The 17,543-nt window shown below is 34.8% G+C and overlaps 2 protein-coding genes across 4 annotated transcripts; one reads left to right on the top strand and one right to left on the bottom strand.

Annotated features, from left to right (window-relative positions):
- The first annotated feature begins 396 nt into the window (after positions 1–396).
- Positions 397–7,637, top strand: LOC127985655 (argininosuccinate lyase). The gene is made up of 16 exons (XM_052587697.1): positions 397–621; positions 758–952; positions 2,152–2,235; positions 2,393–2,449; positions 2,528–2,625; positions 2,716–2,793; positions 2,903–2,980; positions 3,550–3,602; positions 3,739–3,801; positions 4,297–4,411; positions 5,495–5,579; positions 6,493–6,552; positions 6,629–6,712; positions 6,957–7,037; positions 7,122–7,228; positions 7,308–7,637. The coding sequence occupies exons 1-16, from the start codon at positions 607–609 to the stop codon at positions 7,450–7,452; spliced, it is 1,398 nt and encodes a 465-aa protein (XP_052443657.1). The 5' UTR covers positions 397–606; the 3' UTR covers positions 7,453–7,637.
- LOC127985656 (carbonic anhydrase 4-like) lies at positions 7,278–16,432 on the bottom strand. Of its 3 annotated transcripts, XM_052587698.1 has the most exons (9): positions 13,864–16,428; positions 11,438–11,470; positions 11,015–11,062; positions 10,717–10,881; positions 10,054–10,199; positions 9,858–9,950; positions 9,049–9,115; positions 8,783–8,943; positions 7,278–8,482 (listed from the first exon to the last, which is right to left on the bottom strand). In XM_052587698.1, the coding sequence occupies exons 1-9, from the start codon at positions 14,060–14,062 to the stop codon at positions 8,288–8,290; spliced, it is 1,107 nt and encodes a 368-aa protein (XP_052443658.1). In that variant the 5' UTR covers positions 14,063–16,428; the 3' UTR covers positions 7,278–8,287. The 3 variants fall into 3 exon arrangements, with proteins under 3 accessions (XP_052443658.1, XP_052443660.1, XP_052443659.1); XM_052587700.1 differs by lacking the exon at positions 9,858–9,950 and having other exon boundaries at positions 13,864–16,432; XM_052587699.1 differs by lacking the exon at positions 11,438–11,470.
- Positions 16,433–17,543: the final 1,111 nt, after the last annotated feature.

Raw genomic sequence — 17,543 nt, 5'->3', positions numbered from 1 at the left:
ACACATAAGGTTGTAATGTATTAATGTTTTTCAAATTGGGAAATATTACACGTAGTACTTTCAGTGGTGTTAACCTCACGACAACCTTTCCCCTAAATACTCGATTTGATACATTTACACAGGTATATGATATAATCAAAAAAGACATAAAAGTGAAATACAATACATGAAAGTACAGCTAGATTAATTCTTTTTTTGTGGAACTTATCGGACACAGCGCCATCCACCATTTTAAACTGTAACTGCAAATTGTATTTTCTCTTCAGGGAGGCGGTTCTTTAGGCTTCAAAACAGTAAAGGTGATTTGTTCTCTAAAATGATTGACAGCTCCCGATAAATGGCGCTTTAGATTTTGGTTGGTTCGCGAGCATCTAATTAGCATTTTATGGGCGGGGCTTTTGCGTTCCCAAAACAAGCGAGGAAGAAAATCATGTCACAATCAACTGGATGTGCAGCTTTTATGAGTAATTCACTCTCATGAGTCGGTGAAAGCACACGGCACTGAATCGGTCCTTTAAATACCCGACATCTCCCGTTTCAGTTTTATTCATAAGCTTTAGTTTTCGGTTTGTTCGTTGCACATAAAGACTACTTGAGACCGTTACAATGTCAAGTTCAGAGGTAAAGATCGCTCGTCTTTTGGAAGTCAGCCTGATTTACTGCATTGTTTGTGTGTGTCACATGCTTTCCAAACCTGTCAGACACAACGAGCGACGATTTACCGTAATGTTTATATTTATTATTTTGTGTTAAACAGGGAAATAAACTATGGGGTGGTCGCTTTGTGGGAAACGCCGACCCTATATTGGAAAAGTTCAACGCGTCAATTTCGTTCGACAAGCGCTTGTGGGAAGCTGATATTAAAGGGAGTAAAGCATATGTCAAAGCTTTACAGAAAGCAGGTCTGGTCACGCAAAACGAGATGGAACAGATTCTTACAGGACTTGACAAGGTGATTATATTATTTACCACATTACCTGACTCATAAACCTGTCTGGTGGCGTCCAGGTTAAATGTTTGTTCATTTACAGTGTCATCTTTCTCATCAAACTTAATTTCTTTACCCTTGAACTGTGATGCTGGTTTGTAAATATTTACCAGGATACTGTACCATAATCTATTACCCCTTTGACAGCAAAACTTACATCACAGACAAATATATTCCCTGACACAGACCCCTCAATGTGCACAAAACAATAGCCATGTGACAATGCTATGTTAAGCTACTGCCATTCAGCATGGCATTCTGACAACATAACTGGCCAAATAGAGGGCACCGGGGCTAGTTGTCACACTTTGAATATTTCATTTCTTACAGTTATTGTCCAAGGAAAAAGATACCGTTCATTCACCAAACATTGGCCATGCAAAATGGCCCAATATTTAAATGATAAAACTGGTATGAAACTGCAGAAATGGTAATGTAAAAAAAAAAAAAATTTACTTGTTAACTCAAAAAATAGTATTTATTGTGCAAAAAATACGAATGAAAAATGTTATCTAATGTAACACAATATATAACACAATATATACGAATGAAAAATGTAATCTAATGCGAAACTGACACTTTCACCTTAAAAAAAAAGAGCTGTTAAAGTTTATTTATTTATTTTTTTTAAGTTTAGAGTATAACATTCACAAAATGTACTTCTACTTATACATTATTGTATTATTTTTGTTATAAATGTCCTAATGAATTCTAATTTAAGACAGCATTTGAAACCAACAGACATCTGCTAGAGAAAACCCAAATTTGGACTATTAATATAAAACATTAATATAACTACTCCAGTGTTAATTTATCAATGAGATAATATTATAGTTTTTCTAAATATTTAGAATTTTTTAAATCTTTAGTTTTCATGTTATTAATTAAAGTTTTTAGTTATTTGGTTATGTTTTTGTCTATGTATCTGTATAAATTTTATTGTTTTTTTTTCAGTTTTTGTTGTTTTAGTACCATTTTTGTATCGAGTTAAACTAAATGAAAAATGTTTCCTTGGCAGCTAGTTGAAATAAACTACGTTTTTTTTTAATAAAATGTATTATTTCATTTTAATATGGCTGTAAATATTGCACAAAAAATGATCAGACATTTTAATTCATTGTCACAATATAAATGACTGAGGTATTTAAAAATATCTTCATCAGGTTTTTGATGAATGGTCCAAGGGCGAGTTCAAGATCAAACCAGGAGACGAGGATATCCACACGGCCAATGAACGCAGGCTGAAGGTCAAAAGAAAACAGTTTCCTCATTAGTTCTAACATTTACTTTTATTGAATAAGACAATATTTTATCAATACAAGTGCTGTAGCTTATAGTTCCATAAAATACAGAGTAATATTCCAGGAACCAAAATTCAGTCAGTGTTCATGTCTTCCTTTAAAGGAACTGATTGGTGATCCGGCTGGAAAGCTTCACACAGGCAGGAGCAGAAATGATCAGGTTTAAATGTAATAATTTGTCACATGATATTTACAGGCATACACGCCTTTGACTGAACTCTTTCTATTTGTTGAATAGGTTGCAACAGATACACGGATCTGGCTACGGGACGCTATAACCACTCTGAAAGAACTAGCTTTGCAGCTCATCAGCACAATGGTGGAAAGAGCTGCAGTGTAAGAATGCTCAATTATCAAGATTCCTGTAGAGATCTGACTAATGTAGAATTATCAGTCACACATCCAATCCATCCTTCGTCCATCCAGAGAGATTGAAATCCTGTGCCCTGGATACACTCACATGCAGAGGGCCCAGCCAATCAGATGGAGTCACTGGATTCTCAGGTGCATTTCAGTAGAAGAATCCGGTCTTAATTATGTTTTATTCAAGTTCTTGTATATTTGGACTTGTTGGTGCATATGTGTGATCATAACTGTTCATGGTTTCTTGCAGTCATGCAGCGGCACTAAGCCGAGATGTTGAACGACTGGAGGACATCAGGAAACGTGTTAATGTGATGCCCCTAGGAAGGTGTATATTCAATACTGTAATCTCTGTAAAAGAATTCTCTTATTTCTTTTCATTCTCTAATTAAAGTTGAGTTTATTAGATTACAAATTCAGTAAAACAGTAATATTATGAAATATTATTATAATAAAAAATAACAGTTTTCTATTTTAATATACTTTAAAATGTAATTTATTCCTGTGATGCAAAGTTTAATTTTCAGCATCATTACTCCAGTCTTCAGCGTCACACGATCCTTCAGAAATCATTCTAATATGCTGATTTCTTATTATTTTCAGGTTTGAGAAAACTTGTGCTGCTTAATACTTTTGTGAAAGCCATGATACATGGTTAATTGATTATTTAATAATAGAAAGGAAAAAAAAAATCATTTGAAATATAGATATTAGTTAATTTACCATTATAGATTTTAATGTCCTTTTCTAATGCATCCTGACTAAATAGCAGTTTTAGGTTTACGAAACAAATCTTACTGACCCAGAGCTTTTCGACTGTTACTGCACACTCTTTAAATGTATTAAATGAATCTATCTGAGATATGTTGATATGCTATTGATATATTTGCCTTGCAGCGGAGCCATTGCTGGGAATCCCTTCAACATTGATAGAGAACTTCTACGTCAAGGTTGACGTCATTATTATTCCCATTTAATTAATGATTCGTGAAGTGTGTTCATGTGATATATGTTTGTAATTAATACAAACTGGTCACCTATTATAATTCTTTTCATCTGATGTATTTTTTTTTAATCACTCTCCAGAACTAAACTTTGATAGAATCAGCATTAACAGCATGGATGCTACTGGACAGAGGGATTTTATTGGTATGTATATTCATGCTGCAGAAATCATTTCTCTCTCTCTCTCTCTCTCTCTCTCTCTGTCTCTTTCGGCTTGATCAGGAGTCACCACAGTGGAGTGATCCGCACAACTGATTTGGCACATGTTTGATGCAGAAATCATCTAAGAGTATGATAATAAAGTGCACAGGTCATCAGGATCCTTTATATTAAAGGGACATTTCATACAAAAATTAAAATTCTGTCATAATTTACTTACCCTCAAGTTGTTCCAAACCTGTATGTCTTTAATTCTTCTGTGGGAAACAAAAGAACATCTTTTTTGTCACATTGCTTTTTTGGTCTTCAGTAACCAAAACAGTTTAGTTACCAACATTGTTTAAAATAACTTCCTTTATGTGTCACAGAATAAAGCTCAGATTTCGATCAACGTGATGGAGAGTAAATGATCACAGAAATCTCATTTTTGGCCAATGTTCTGTTTAACTCTTTAATGTGTTTGTGTATGTTTTTGGACAGCTGAATTTCTCTTCTGGGGATCAATGTGTCTCACACACCTTAGCAAGATGGCAGAGGATCTGATTTTATACAGTACAAAGGAGTTCTCCTTCATCACTCTGACTGATGCATACAGGTGAGGACAGCATATTATCCATAATAGGAATATCATTCAGAATTTCAAAATATGTGCCCATGACACATCAAAGTTCTGGGTCTGGGTCATGTTCCAATCCCATTTCTATCATTGCTTTACTTTTTGCAAAAAGCACCGAAATAAAAGACATCAGAGAATCCTGAAACCAGCACAGCTGTTTTCAACATTGATGCAAATAAAAAAACATTACTTGAGCATGAGTTATGCATATGAGAATGATTTCTGAAGGATCATGTGACACTGGAGTAAAATTCAGCTTTGCATCCCAGGAATAAATTACATTTTTAAATATATTCACATTTCACATTTATTTTAAATTGTAATAATATTTCCCATTATTAGTGTTTTTACTGTATTTTTAATCAAATAAATTAAGCCTTGAACTTAAGAACATGTCTTGTGTGTAGGCCCTGAAATAAAGTCATGACAAAGTCACAGCAGACAGAAATCATTCATTTAAAGCCCTTGGGTTAAGAGTATTTTCTTACATTACTACCATGTTCTGAATTATTTTCACCCCATCTGTCACGTATGCACATTTCCATCAAGAAACTAGGAGCTGCTGGCTTGAGCTTTAGGCAGAATTGCAAATTAATTGGTTCAAATGACTTTTATGGTAGAGTTGACCAGAAATGTCAGTGAGTACCCATGTACCTGCTCACGTCATAACACATTCTCCATCGTCAGAGCAAATCAATTTTCTTCACATACTTGAAGTCTTTATAGCCTGTGAAATGTTCGGCCCTGTTAACATTAACCGATTTATCTTTATTAACCACAAACTGATTGCTGCACAGCCCGTACTGACCTTAGTTAAATAGTAAATGTTCACTCAGAAATAATTATTGCCTGTTTATTAACATTATTGTGTTCGGGAAAAGCTGACTATCTCCCACGAAGTGCAGGATTCAGTGTATTGTCTTAATTGGTGGATGATATTCAACACAGATACCGTGAACACGAGCTGGCTGTTGTGTGAGGGATTCATTCCACTTCTGCTTTATATGTGTGGCTAGTGTGTGTAGTTATTTAGAGCTGTTGTGTTTCTGTTTGTGAGAGCAGCACTGGGAGTAGTTTAATGCCTCAGAAGAAGAACGCAGACAGCCTGGAGCTCATCCGCAGCAAAGCAGGACGAGTGTTTGGCAGAGTAAGATACAGCACTGATTAATGAAGCCAACCTGAGACACCAGCCCTGGCCTACAGAGAGTCCCCTGTCATTTAAATAATTAGCATTATGATTCAGGTCAATCTATGGGAAATGTAGTCGTTAGTATTAAGGCTGTTTAGTTGCTATTCATTTAAGGTTGCACAATATAATGTTACCTTATCAGTTATCAGATATTGGATGTTTAATAGCATGCTTATTTCTCCTATTTTTAAAATGAGATTACCTTCACTGTCATCCAACTCTCACCTTAAATGAATCTTTGAAAACATTAATAAACTAATAATGCTTTAAAATATTTTTTTTAAGCAAATCTCCAAATAATTATACATTTTTCAGACTGTGCTTAATGTTATAATGTCTAAATTTACTTTTAAAATTACTGACTTCAGTTTTTAATGTTTTATTTTTTTATGTGTTTTTAGACCAAATAGTGTAATATTTTAATATAGACTATTTATCGATTATCTGTAATAACACTTAAATAATTATCAGAATATTTTAAATAAAAACAATATTAAAAATATTTAATATATATATATATATATTATTTAAAAAAAGAATACAAATTAACATACTTAACAGACAAAATATTATTATATTTAAATTTTGTCCATGTATCGGTTATAACAAAATATTTATTTTAATTTTCATATGTATCAGTATTAAAAAAATTATTTATTACAACAAAATGAACATAATTTGAATATTGCCATAACATGAAATTAATTATTGACTTATTAACCATAAGATTATTTATAAAAAATAATATTTAATATTAAAATATATTTTTTATATAATTAACTTACTTTTAAATAATTAACAGTTTTTACAATAACAAAAAATGTAGGGTTTTGTTAAGGCTTTATCTAATTACATTTTCATTGTAATACAGTGTGCAGGGTTTCTGATGACTCTCAAGGGCTTACCCAGCACATACAACAAAGACCTACAGGTATGTCCAAGAAAGACAGAAAATACAATCATTTTATTAAAAACAAAAAAATTCTGAATATGTTTTGTCACTGCAGGAGGATAAGGAGGCCATGTTTGACACATACGATACAGTACACGCTGTGCTGCAGGTGGCAACAGGTGTCATTTCAACTCTAAAGGTGAGAGATGGGTTAGAACACAACGTTGTTTTGTCATGAACAATGGCAACCAAAAACAAAACTGTTACTTCAGGTTAAATAGTAATTAGGTGAAATGCTGAATGAGAGGCAGAAGTGTTTTGATTATGTCGTAATCCATTGTCAGTCTAAAATGTGAGCGGTATGAATTTTTTTTTGTTTCATTTCCTTTTTTATTCATTGTTGAGCAGTAGATCTTAAGCACTTGTACTTTTCCATTCCTCAGGTCAACCAACTAGCGATGGAAGGGGCCCTCAGCCCAGATATGCTGGCCACTGATCTTGCCTACCATCTGGTCAGAAAGGGAGTAAGTCCATCAATCCATCAATTGACAGATTTCGCATGTCAGTAGAACTGAATGAAATCTGACATATATACACATATATCAAAGATGCCTTTCAGAGAGGCCCACAGTTGTGCTGGGAAAGCCGTTTATATCGCTGAATCTAAGAACATCCATCTGTCCAAACTCACTGTAGAGGACCTTCAAACTGTCAGGTCAGCAGTCACATTCAAACTAAAATACATGACACTGTATGAAATATTTCATTTATTATTTTTATTTCTTAATCTCCAGCCCTTTGTTTGACAAGGATGTTTCTTCAGTGTGGGACTACATCAAAAGCGTTGAACAGTACAGCGCCCCCGGTGGCACGGCCAGGAGCAGCGTCTCGGCTCAAATTGAGCACTTTAGAACCTGGTTACAATCACAAAAACAATAACCATAATCTCATTTCTACAAAGATCAGCAGTAGGTGTGCTTTCATAGATGAATTTGGCATTTTATGCCTGCATGTTACATATAAGTAAACTACAATTGGTTGCAAAATGTGAATCTTTATATGACAAATGATATGTACAATGAAATATAGTTCCAGCTAAATAAAGAATTTATGTTGGCACTTCATTTGAACTTTTATCTTTGGAAAGATTATGTTATAACTTACACTTCACATGTGCTGCATATTTACACAATTTGTGGTACATATGTGTCAAATTGAATCATCGTACCAAAGCCATATGAAACGTTCATCGTTGTAAGTAATGGAAAAGTAATTGAAATTTACATAATAATCTTAATGGAGGATCAGGAAGCTTCAAATGGATTACATTAAAATCTGAAGCTGTTTTGTATTTTTGAAGAATAAACTTATAATTATTGTATAAACTTATAATTATTGGCACATATAAATGGAAATATATAGCAATATATAAACATATATATATAAGATATTTTAAAGTGAAGTAACCATAAACAACCAAACAAGTTATGGAAAACAGATGAGAATCCAGAAATGATCAAAGTCAGATAAAGCTGCCACAACTAAAAGAGAATATTGGAGGACATGATAAGCGTTACCAATGAGACAATTAATAATTGTGAACACAGAAAGTAACCAAGATATCTCTTCTCCATTGTCAAGTTTCTCCACTTTAGCACAGTGGCAGAGATCCATTCCAGTACTTTCAGAGCAGTGCTCAGTTGATTAGGTATACTTTGTTTCTGGAAGTTCAATATGGAACATCATTTGTTAAAAGAGATGTGGTCTCTAGCATTCAATGAAAACACTTTTGTTGTCCAAAAACACAAAAGAGGCACAGAAACAGGGTGATCAGACTGGGCAGGACACACAGACTGTGAGCTGGCACTGATGTGTACACAACTCGTCCATTCAGATTCTGCACAGGACGGAATACTCCAGTCATTGGTTTTTCTGTTCCGAATAACAGCTGTTTATCCATTGACATCAGCTAAAGCAGGAAAAGAAAGATGCGTTTGAATTAAATCTGCCTTTCCATAATCAGGTGAAAACTACTTTCCATATCTGTTTAATCCAAGAAAACAAGCTTGTTTTGTAATTGAAATTTACAGATAAAGTGATAAGAGATAAAGTTTCGTAAAATAACAATGTAATGGAAGAAAAATGGTTTTGACTGTAGCGTCTTGCTTTAATTCTCTTGAGATGCTATTGATTGTAATCAGTGTTGTCTAATATGTAGAACTCAATCTGGTTTATGCATAAAAGAAAAAGGAAAAAAATCTCTCAGTACCTGATTTTTGCTTATGGGCAGAGTCTTTTGGAAAACCGTCCACACAACGGCCTGCTCACAGCCCGGTGTGGTCAAGGAACCCAAGTACCGATAGTAGCTCAGTTTATTGGCTTGTGGGAGGATGTCGGTCAATTTAAAGTCTTTAATTTCACTGCTGTTTCCTTTTGATCATATTGGGTCATGTAGAACCACAATACAGACAAACAAAACAAAGTTGAATAGATGGACTAATCAAAAATAATATGTAATATTAAATAATAACTCACCTTCATATCTGACTTTTCCTAAAGCGTCTATGACTCTGTCCAGTTGTTTGTTTGGGAAAGAAGTCACCTAAAGGGGGATGGCAAAAATCAGGTATAGACCTCAAGCTATCGACATGGTTCATTTAAGGGTTATTTCTCTATAAATGGCTTCAGTATGAATGAGGACTGGGGCTCTTAAACCCAAAAGGATGAAATGGTCATTTAAAATGACATAAAAGTAATCCATATGACTCCTGCATGTTCTATATTTAACATTGTAATAAGTAGAACTGAAAATTATTAAGTGTAAATCTTTATATCTCCAATCTTTATAGCTCTTTGTCTGATTTTTGAATGAACGATGATGGATCTTTTCAGCTGATGAAGTTCACTAAACCAAAATGTATGATTTATTCGTGTACTGGCCCTCATTCACTTTTTGTAAAAAATGGATGGAAGAATGTCAGTCATCTGGATTTGGCTTGATAAAAGAAACTCTTAACTGAAATAACACACGTTGATTTAAGGTAGTTGCAGAGGCAACATTTTTCATTTAGTTTACCTTAATGCGCTATAATAACTAAAACTAAAATAAAAATGAATGAGAATTATATCATATAACATGTCTTTAAAAATCAAATAAAAATGAAAAAATACACAACAAAACTACTAAATCTTTAACTAAAATAAAAACTAAACTAAAATTAATTCAAAATATGAATAAAATGTATAATAGTAGCGCACTAAAATAACGCTGTGTGGGTGATCATTTTCTCTCAAAAAGTATAGTTAGGTATGAGACATATGAAATATCACAAAGGAATGAGTACCTCGAAAAAGAAGGCAAGTGCTGCCACCCCTTCAGAGTCACTTAGAGCATCTCCCAAGCTAGCATATTTTTCTTTAATGTGAACAATATGGAGCTGGGGGACAAAATGCATCATTATCATAAAGGAATTGATGAAAACAATAGCCTTTGTAGTGTTTTATTGTCCATGCATTTCTGATAGTGACATGGACTCTCACCTCCATGGGATACTGCTCCCCGTCCACAGAGTGCTCTGAGCCCTGGCCTCCGTTTTCTCCCCAGTGCAGGTGGAACTGGACCGCCTTGTAAGTATCTTGCAGACCCCCTCCACGGAGACGCACGAACTGAGGGAGGGTGAAGTGAGCTGAGAAGAAGCATAGAGCTAGTTATAATACTTAACTCTTACAGTTACAAGATCCCAAAGATGATAGAATACTATGTAAATCAGGCCAACTCTACTGAATTAAACTGAATGTAATTTTGTGAACTCAAGTTCAAATGACAATTCTGTCGTTAGTGTCTCACGCTCATGTCATTCCATGTTTTAAAGTTCATAATATGGCAAAAGTAGTCCATAAGAATTGAGCCTTCTTAAAAAACACATTTGCTTTACTGAATATGAGGAAAAGATGCTTTTATATGCTAATAAACATTGATAGATGCATATACATAGTGTTCATAAATAATAGTAAACAAGTGTCATCGCACTTGCTTGATGCACAAGGTTTGTTCATTGATTACTTTTACAATCTCTTGTGCTTTTAGATGCTTTATCATTTTGGTTGAGTGGATTTTCAATGGATGGACAAAGTATTAAAATACCTTCATTTGTGTTTATTTAGAATTCACATTTCTAGGCCTTTCAATTTCTGTTAATTTACCTGAATGTCCATGGTTTTCCACACTCATATTGAAAACTTTCTCATGGCCATCAAAGATGAAACTGGTCAGTTTTGGCTCATGCTTCACTTTGCGTGTGACGATATTGATGGGCGATTGTCTCTGACCTCCGCAATTAGGAAACTGACTCTTCCACTCCGAAGGCCCTGGGTGACACAATTGGAAAGCACATTTCTTTCAGCACAAATATTCAACCATGAGGACTTTGCTTTGGAGATGATGACTATGCAAAATCCTGAGAGGTCGAGTCTAGGTTCAAACTTGTGCGTTTGTTCTCACCTCTACATGTGGCTTGACAGGATAACTGGCTCTGGTAGCACCACTCACCTGGAACAGAGACAACAACCTGATGTAACTGGTTCAACGGACCACTACTGGAAAGTATTTCGATCTGTGACTTGAAGCCAAGGTTCAGAGCGGTCTTAAGAACCAGTTATGATGGTGGTCATTAACTAACAAATTTGTTTATTTTGCGGCCATATAAAGCTATGCTTTGATTCACAAAGTTGTTCCTGATAATCAGTGAGCCATCTAACTGAGTCCCCCTCCTGATCACCAGGTTTGATTGAGTTCAGAACATGTGCTTGAATGCAAGGGCACCTTAAGTGTTTTTACATTACCCACTGTCCACTTGTGCACTTTCATCCCATTCAGATTAGTTTGCAGAGGGAAAAAAAGGAAGAAAATTCATCATTTACTCACCCTTATGTTGTTCCAGCTTGTATGCTTTTATTTCTTTATGAAACACAAAAGACAATGAAGTCAATAAGGGACCAATACTGTTGTTTCTTTGGACCCCAGTGACTTTCAATGTCAGGGACAAAAACACTGATACATATAAAAAAAAAAAAAAGATTTGTATTTTGTAAACAATACAAATATTATTGGGGTTATACACTGTACCTTTTTTAATTGCCATTCCTTTATAAATAAGTAATTGTTTTTTTTCTATTCAGTGTACAGATTGGAATGAGGGTGAATAAATGATAACATTTCTAATTCTGGAGCAAACTATCGGTGATTTTAAACTTGGCATTAGTTTTTCTTTACTGCAGTGAACAATGTTGTGAATAAAACTATACTGTTGCACAAGAAAGACTTAAGGTATTACAAGAATTGTTAATAAAAATAAAAAAGAAGAAAAGATGCACTGAAGCTGATGTTTTGGACACCTATTTGTATAACAGCAGCATGTGTCTTGCAAGGACAAAACAAGTGAAAGAAGACAGTGAACTTTAAAAAGGTCAGACAATAAAGATACAAGGTGACCCTCTGTTAAAAAATAACCTGTCTGGATTCAATAACCCAAGATGCACTGCGTTACAGGCTAGATTAACTAATGACAGAGTAAAATCACTGACTGTCAGAGAAAATGTGCAGTAAAATATTACAACTCAAACTTCATCATACTGAAGTCTCTCATTTACAATTCTCTCATTATGCATAGGGACTGCTGATTATTGAGTTGTACCAACAATACAAACATTTACAACAATTTTCCCATAGTGAAGTCAAAAGCTTTCAGTTAGTGGACAGGACATTAATGCCATCATAATTTTGTACAACATAATGTCTAAAAATAAATTATTTTTATTTTTCAAAGTTTAAAGATTCTTTTCTCAACTTGGGCTCTGTTGTTTATAGCCAAACAACATGTCACTATTCAAAAGTATGCAACTATTTGGGGCTATTAATGTGTAGGATATAAGCTACACTGAGTGCAGCGGGAACGCGCCCATAGAAACACAAAGTCCAGCGTGGCGCGCACAGACGTACACTGTCTTTTTTATTTTTATAGCAGCTTCCTGTGCTTAACTTCGCCATATTCTTTCACTTTTGCGGATACAACTTTCTGTTTGCTCATGGGAAATGTCTGTTCCCCTGATAGGAGCAATGGCGAAGGAAAGAAGGTTATTTTAGCGACGTACAGGTATGAATCACAACATTAAACGAATGTAGATTTTTATGGGGACTCGATCTTCTGCCTACTTCTATACCGATGTAATTTATACCCGTTGATAACTTACCGATTTCTACATTTAGTTGATTATGATTTATTTTCATTGCTAGGCAAATATTTACAGAACCATAATTCTTTAATTAAATGGTGGGAAATGGAACTATGGGTTGAATGATTCACTTTATTATTTATTTGTATGTTTTTGCGTTTATTCATCATTTATTCAGTTCAATTAAATTCAGGTATATTTGTATAGCGCTTTTTACCATACAAATGTCTAGTTGGGCTGATTAGCCTAGCTTAAAATTTGTGATGACAATATAGGCTTTTCCACTTGATAAACTCAAAATGAAAGAATTTTCACTAGTGGTCACTTTTGGACTCCTCTGTTTGTCCTATATTAAACTTGAGTATTATGCTATGTACTGATCTAGGCTATATAGCTTAGTCTATGACTAACGTGTAGGCTATAATGCCTATATATTAAATTATATTATAGATCAGTTGTATTATGTGGATTAACAGAGTTATTATCGTTCCAGTTCATTCATTGTGATGGAGACAGTTATGCGAATTCAGTAACGACTGTGAACGATTCACTGATTCAAACTACTTCATGGGCTCAAAAAAATAAAATAATTAAAAAAACAAACAAACAAACAAATAACTAAAAACAATAATAAAAGAAAAAAAATCATAAGTCAGTTGAACATGGGTGTATAAAATTTTTTCAGACTGTCTAGATTTTAAACTTGTCGTACATTTTTTTATTTTTGTTGAATTGTGGAGCTCTAAATATATAGCCTATCATTTTATGGAATATAGTAACTCAATACAGTACTTAAAATTAAAGTTATTGAAAATCGAAGTTTTAGGGGTTACTTTCAGCTTTAGCAACATTATAAAATATTGACTTTATAAAATAGATGTTTCTGTGCATGACATACTGTGCAAGAATGTATGCTATTATTTTGTCATGTCAAAATTCAGCCTCTTCTATTTTGCTTAGAGCAGTCATTCATTGAACTGCATACTGCAAGACAGCCATAGAGAGAGATTCACAGCCAGACAGATAGACAGCTGAAATAGCCAGACAGACAGACCACCAAGCCAGCCAGATAGATAGATAGATAGATAGATAGACTGACTGACTGATCTTCTACCTTACCTGAGCAGAGCTCTAGGACCAACAGAAGAGATGAGATCAAGAGAATGGATGCCATGTCTACAATGCCAATATAAATCTCTCTGCCTTGTGTGGCAGGAACCAATTTTATACAGTAGAGGAAAGGAAGGAGGGGAGAGGGGGAGAGAGAGTTTACAGGTAAGAGTTGAAATGACAGGTGTAGGGCAGCAAAGTAGGGCATTTGAGGTCATTGATGAGGACATTTAACTCTCAAAGTACAACCTACTACCAGTTGATCCTAGTACATATGTGAAGTGTTCCCTGAACTCTGGCTTAATGAGTTTGCTTTATCAAGCAGCCTGCAGAGGGCACTATTCTACAGGGCTAGAGTTCAAAACAAAACCTGTTTATTATTCCTCTTGTAGGGAATGTAGTTTTAAGCACACTGTAAAGTTGGTCTTCGAGGACACACACATGATTTAAACCCTTTGCATCACACACATGAGGAATGCTCAAACGAATGCTGGTTGTCAGTGAGCTGCATATATCCATGGAGGAAATCATTTCAGTCCCTCCAGGTGACTCTGAGACTAATTAAGCAGTGTGGGGTGTCAGGGCATGTTTGGACGTTTTGACTCAAGTGACTGTTTTGAGAATGATGAATGATGTAGAACAAGTCTTGTTTAACCATGTCTTGTTGCTTTGACACTGAAATCAGTTAGCACGACAAAAGCGTCTAATTAGAGATAAGGGAAAACAACAACGCTGCTATCATAAATCACCCCAGCCTTTTTCCGACATAATGAACGCACCCCGTCCCTCTCTCTTTCTTTGCCTTTTGCGATGCCGTCTTGCGCTTTTAAAGATGGCAAGCCTGTGCTGTAAATTAAATTAATGTTAGCCTCCTCTCAATCATTCATCATTCCAATAAAATGACTGGAGCTGTTGCACTGCATCGTTAAAACGGAGAGACCTATTAAAAAGTCATTAAAGTCAACTCAGCATGAAGGTCTGCCCTGTTGAGCTTTAGCCAGCCAAAATGGAATGACTCCATTTTATGGACGTTATATAGCATGGACGTGTGATTGCGAGTGAATGAAGTGGAAGGTAAACAGTAGGCAGCAAAGTGGCAGTAGAGAATTAGAGAAAGGAATTAAATCTAGTGTAGTGGCTCCCAGTTTTGTAATAGTCCACTAAGATCTGGACTGTGATGCCTCATTGACTCGTAACTCATCATGGAGAATCATTACTAGAGAATCCATTGACATCTACAGTAAGGATCTCTATATTGTGTTTTACATACCTAAATGTATTCGTGCTGGTGTCACCGTATAAGTATAATCAGCTTGTCAGCAGCAGCTAGTTAATCAGCAGCTTTTTACTGGGGCAGTCATTTTCAGAGATGAATAAAATATATAAAAAAGATATGTATGATTGTATGACTGTATGACTATGCCTTTCTTCTGTGAAACATAAAACAAGTTGTTTTTTGAAGAAATGAAAAATTCCATTGCCACTGGCTTCTATTGTACAGTCGGTGGGAACTAGGAACTAAACCTGTCGATTACTTTTTTGATTACTGATTGTTGATAAAATGTCTTATTTTGAAGAATAAAGATTGTCTTATTTAGAAAGTCGTAGTCAGTTTGGAATGTCATGGTTGAGTAAGCGACAGAATTTTTATATTTGGGTGGATTCACGCAAAAATGTTGTCTTTGAAGGGACAGCTTTTAGCTTACCTACTCTTACAAGACTTAGTAAGGTAATAAGGTTACTACAAGGTTCTATATAGGTTACTTCCCCCAGTAACAAGGTGTTGTAGCCCTAAAAGTCCGGTCACATTTACTGTAGTTAAAAAATTTTTTTAATTCATACAAGGCTACGTTTACACGTCAACGATGTAGTCAAAAACAAAAAAGTTTTCCCTTGCATTTTTAAAAAGTTTCACCTACACACAACAACGTTTTCAAAACAATTAGTGTTTACACATATCTGCGAAAACGGCCAAAAACTATTTTATTACATATGCCAGGCCAGTAGTTGGCGCTGTCACCTTGTTAGTAAACAGTAACTTGTTGCCTCGTGTATATTATGTGTCGCTATTGTTGTGTATGTTTGTTCGCGCTTGCCTTTAATATCAACATGTACTGTGCATGTTGATTTTTAACATACATACCTAACATACCTACGCATGCGCTTGCGTAACATCAGCGTTATCAAAGATCCTCGTTTTGGGTATTTACACGGAAACGATAACAGTGGCTTTCCAAAAACTTGCACTTTGAAACAAGCTTTCAAAAATCTGTGTTTTCAATTCCCAAAACGCCGTTGTTGTGTAAACGAACAGGCAAAACGCATTAAAAGTTTCTCGTTTTTGGCTGAAAACGTTGTTGTGTAAATTCCTCCTGAATGGGAATCCACACAATTGGGAATTCTGTGTGAGAGCATACTTTGGTCATACTCATAAACGATTTGCCACCAGCAGAATGCTCCTTGGTATTTAAGTAACTTCCATGTGAGCTGTGCTTTATAAAATGTACACTTCAGATAATAGTCAGTGGGACCGTTTTTTGCCCCCAAATTATAACAAAAAATTTGTGACTGCACCTTGAATGTAAAATATTTTTTTTCTGATAGAGTATGCATGTTTGCTTTGCATCAACTAAGATGCTTAACTGTCATTTCACTGCATGGCACATCAGTTTATTGTAAAAAAAAAAAAAAAAAAACTCTAGCAGAGCTAACCTTTTTTATATCCTTTAGAATTTTACAGCACATATTTCTGAAACATCAGTATTACTCAAATAAAAACTGCTTTTCTTTACTAATTATTAATCAGTATTTCTGTATGAAGCCGCCTTTTAAGGAAACTTCCAGGGCACTTTAAAAATCCAAACCAAATTCAGGTGAGCTTTAGACATAACCAAGCAAATATTTGATGATTACCACACTTATTTCTCAGTAGAAATAAAATTATAATAAAGATGGATATTTATGAATTAGTTTACTTCATAAACCACTTCACAAGGCACTGCTTTTTTCTTTCATTATTCTACAGCTTGCACAGGATTGTGGCATAACACAGGATACAATATGCTGCCTTCAAAAGTGAGTAGTAGATAGGATGTGTCTTGATGCATTTCTTTCTCCATATGCAGCATTTTTCAGATTTGGGATTTAGCCATTATATCATTCCTGCCTGCAGGGTTCCTTTATAAATTATATTAGTTTTTAAAGAATTAAAATACGTATTGCATTCTGGATCCTGTTACTAAATTTTGAGGGTATGAGCAAAATATGATGTATTATTTTAAAATATAATATAATTATGAACTATTCTGATCTAGTCTTGGGATTTTCCATCAAGTTTGAGCTTTTAATGATGGATCGGAAAGTATTGAACACTAGGAGGTGCTGTGACTTTTCTGATTAACAGAGAGCGGACCATACAGAAGGAAAAGACTGCCCTTTGATGTCCAACTCCCCCTTCAAATATGAATAAAAATTAAATAAATAAAAGTTCTTGCAGCTTCAGTTTCATAGGAGTGACATCATTCAGATGACATGAGTCAGTGCATTTCCTAATTGGAAAAAAGCTTAAGACCGGTACCAGGTTCATTATGTGATTCCATCTTAAGTCCTTTAATAAACAATTAACTGTGCAATAGAGTGGTTAATTTGATAAGAGGACGATAAACATTTTCATTTGTTTGGGTCGCCAT

The sequence above is a fragment of the Carassius gibelio genome, chromosome B21 (genome assembly GCF_023724105.1).
Source record: "Carassius gibelio isolate Cgi1373 ecotype wild population from Czech Republic chromosome B21, carGib1.2-hapl.c, whole genome shotgun sequence".
Taxonomy (NCBI): Eukaryota; Metazoa; Chordata; class Actinopteri; order Cypriniformes; family Cyprinidae; genus Carassius; species Carassius gibelio.
Note: the sequence above shows the minus strand (reverse complement) of the source record. Positions and strands in the feature narration are given on the sequence as shown.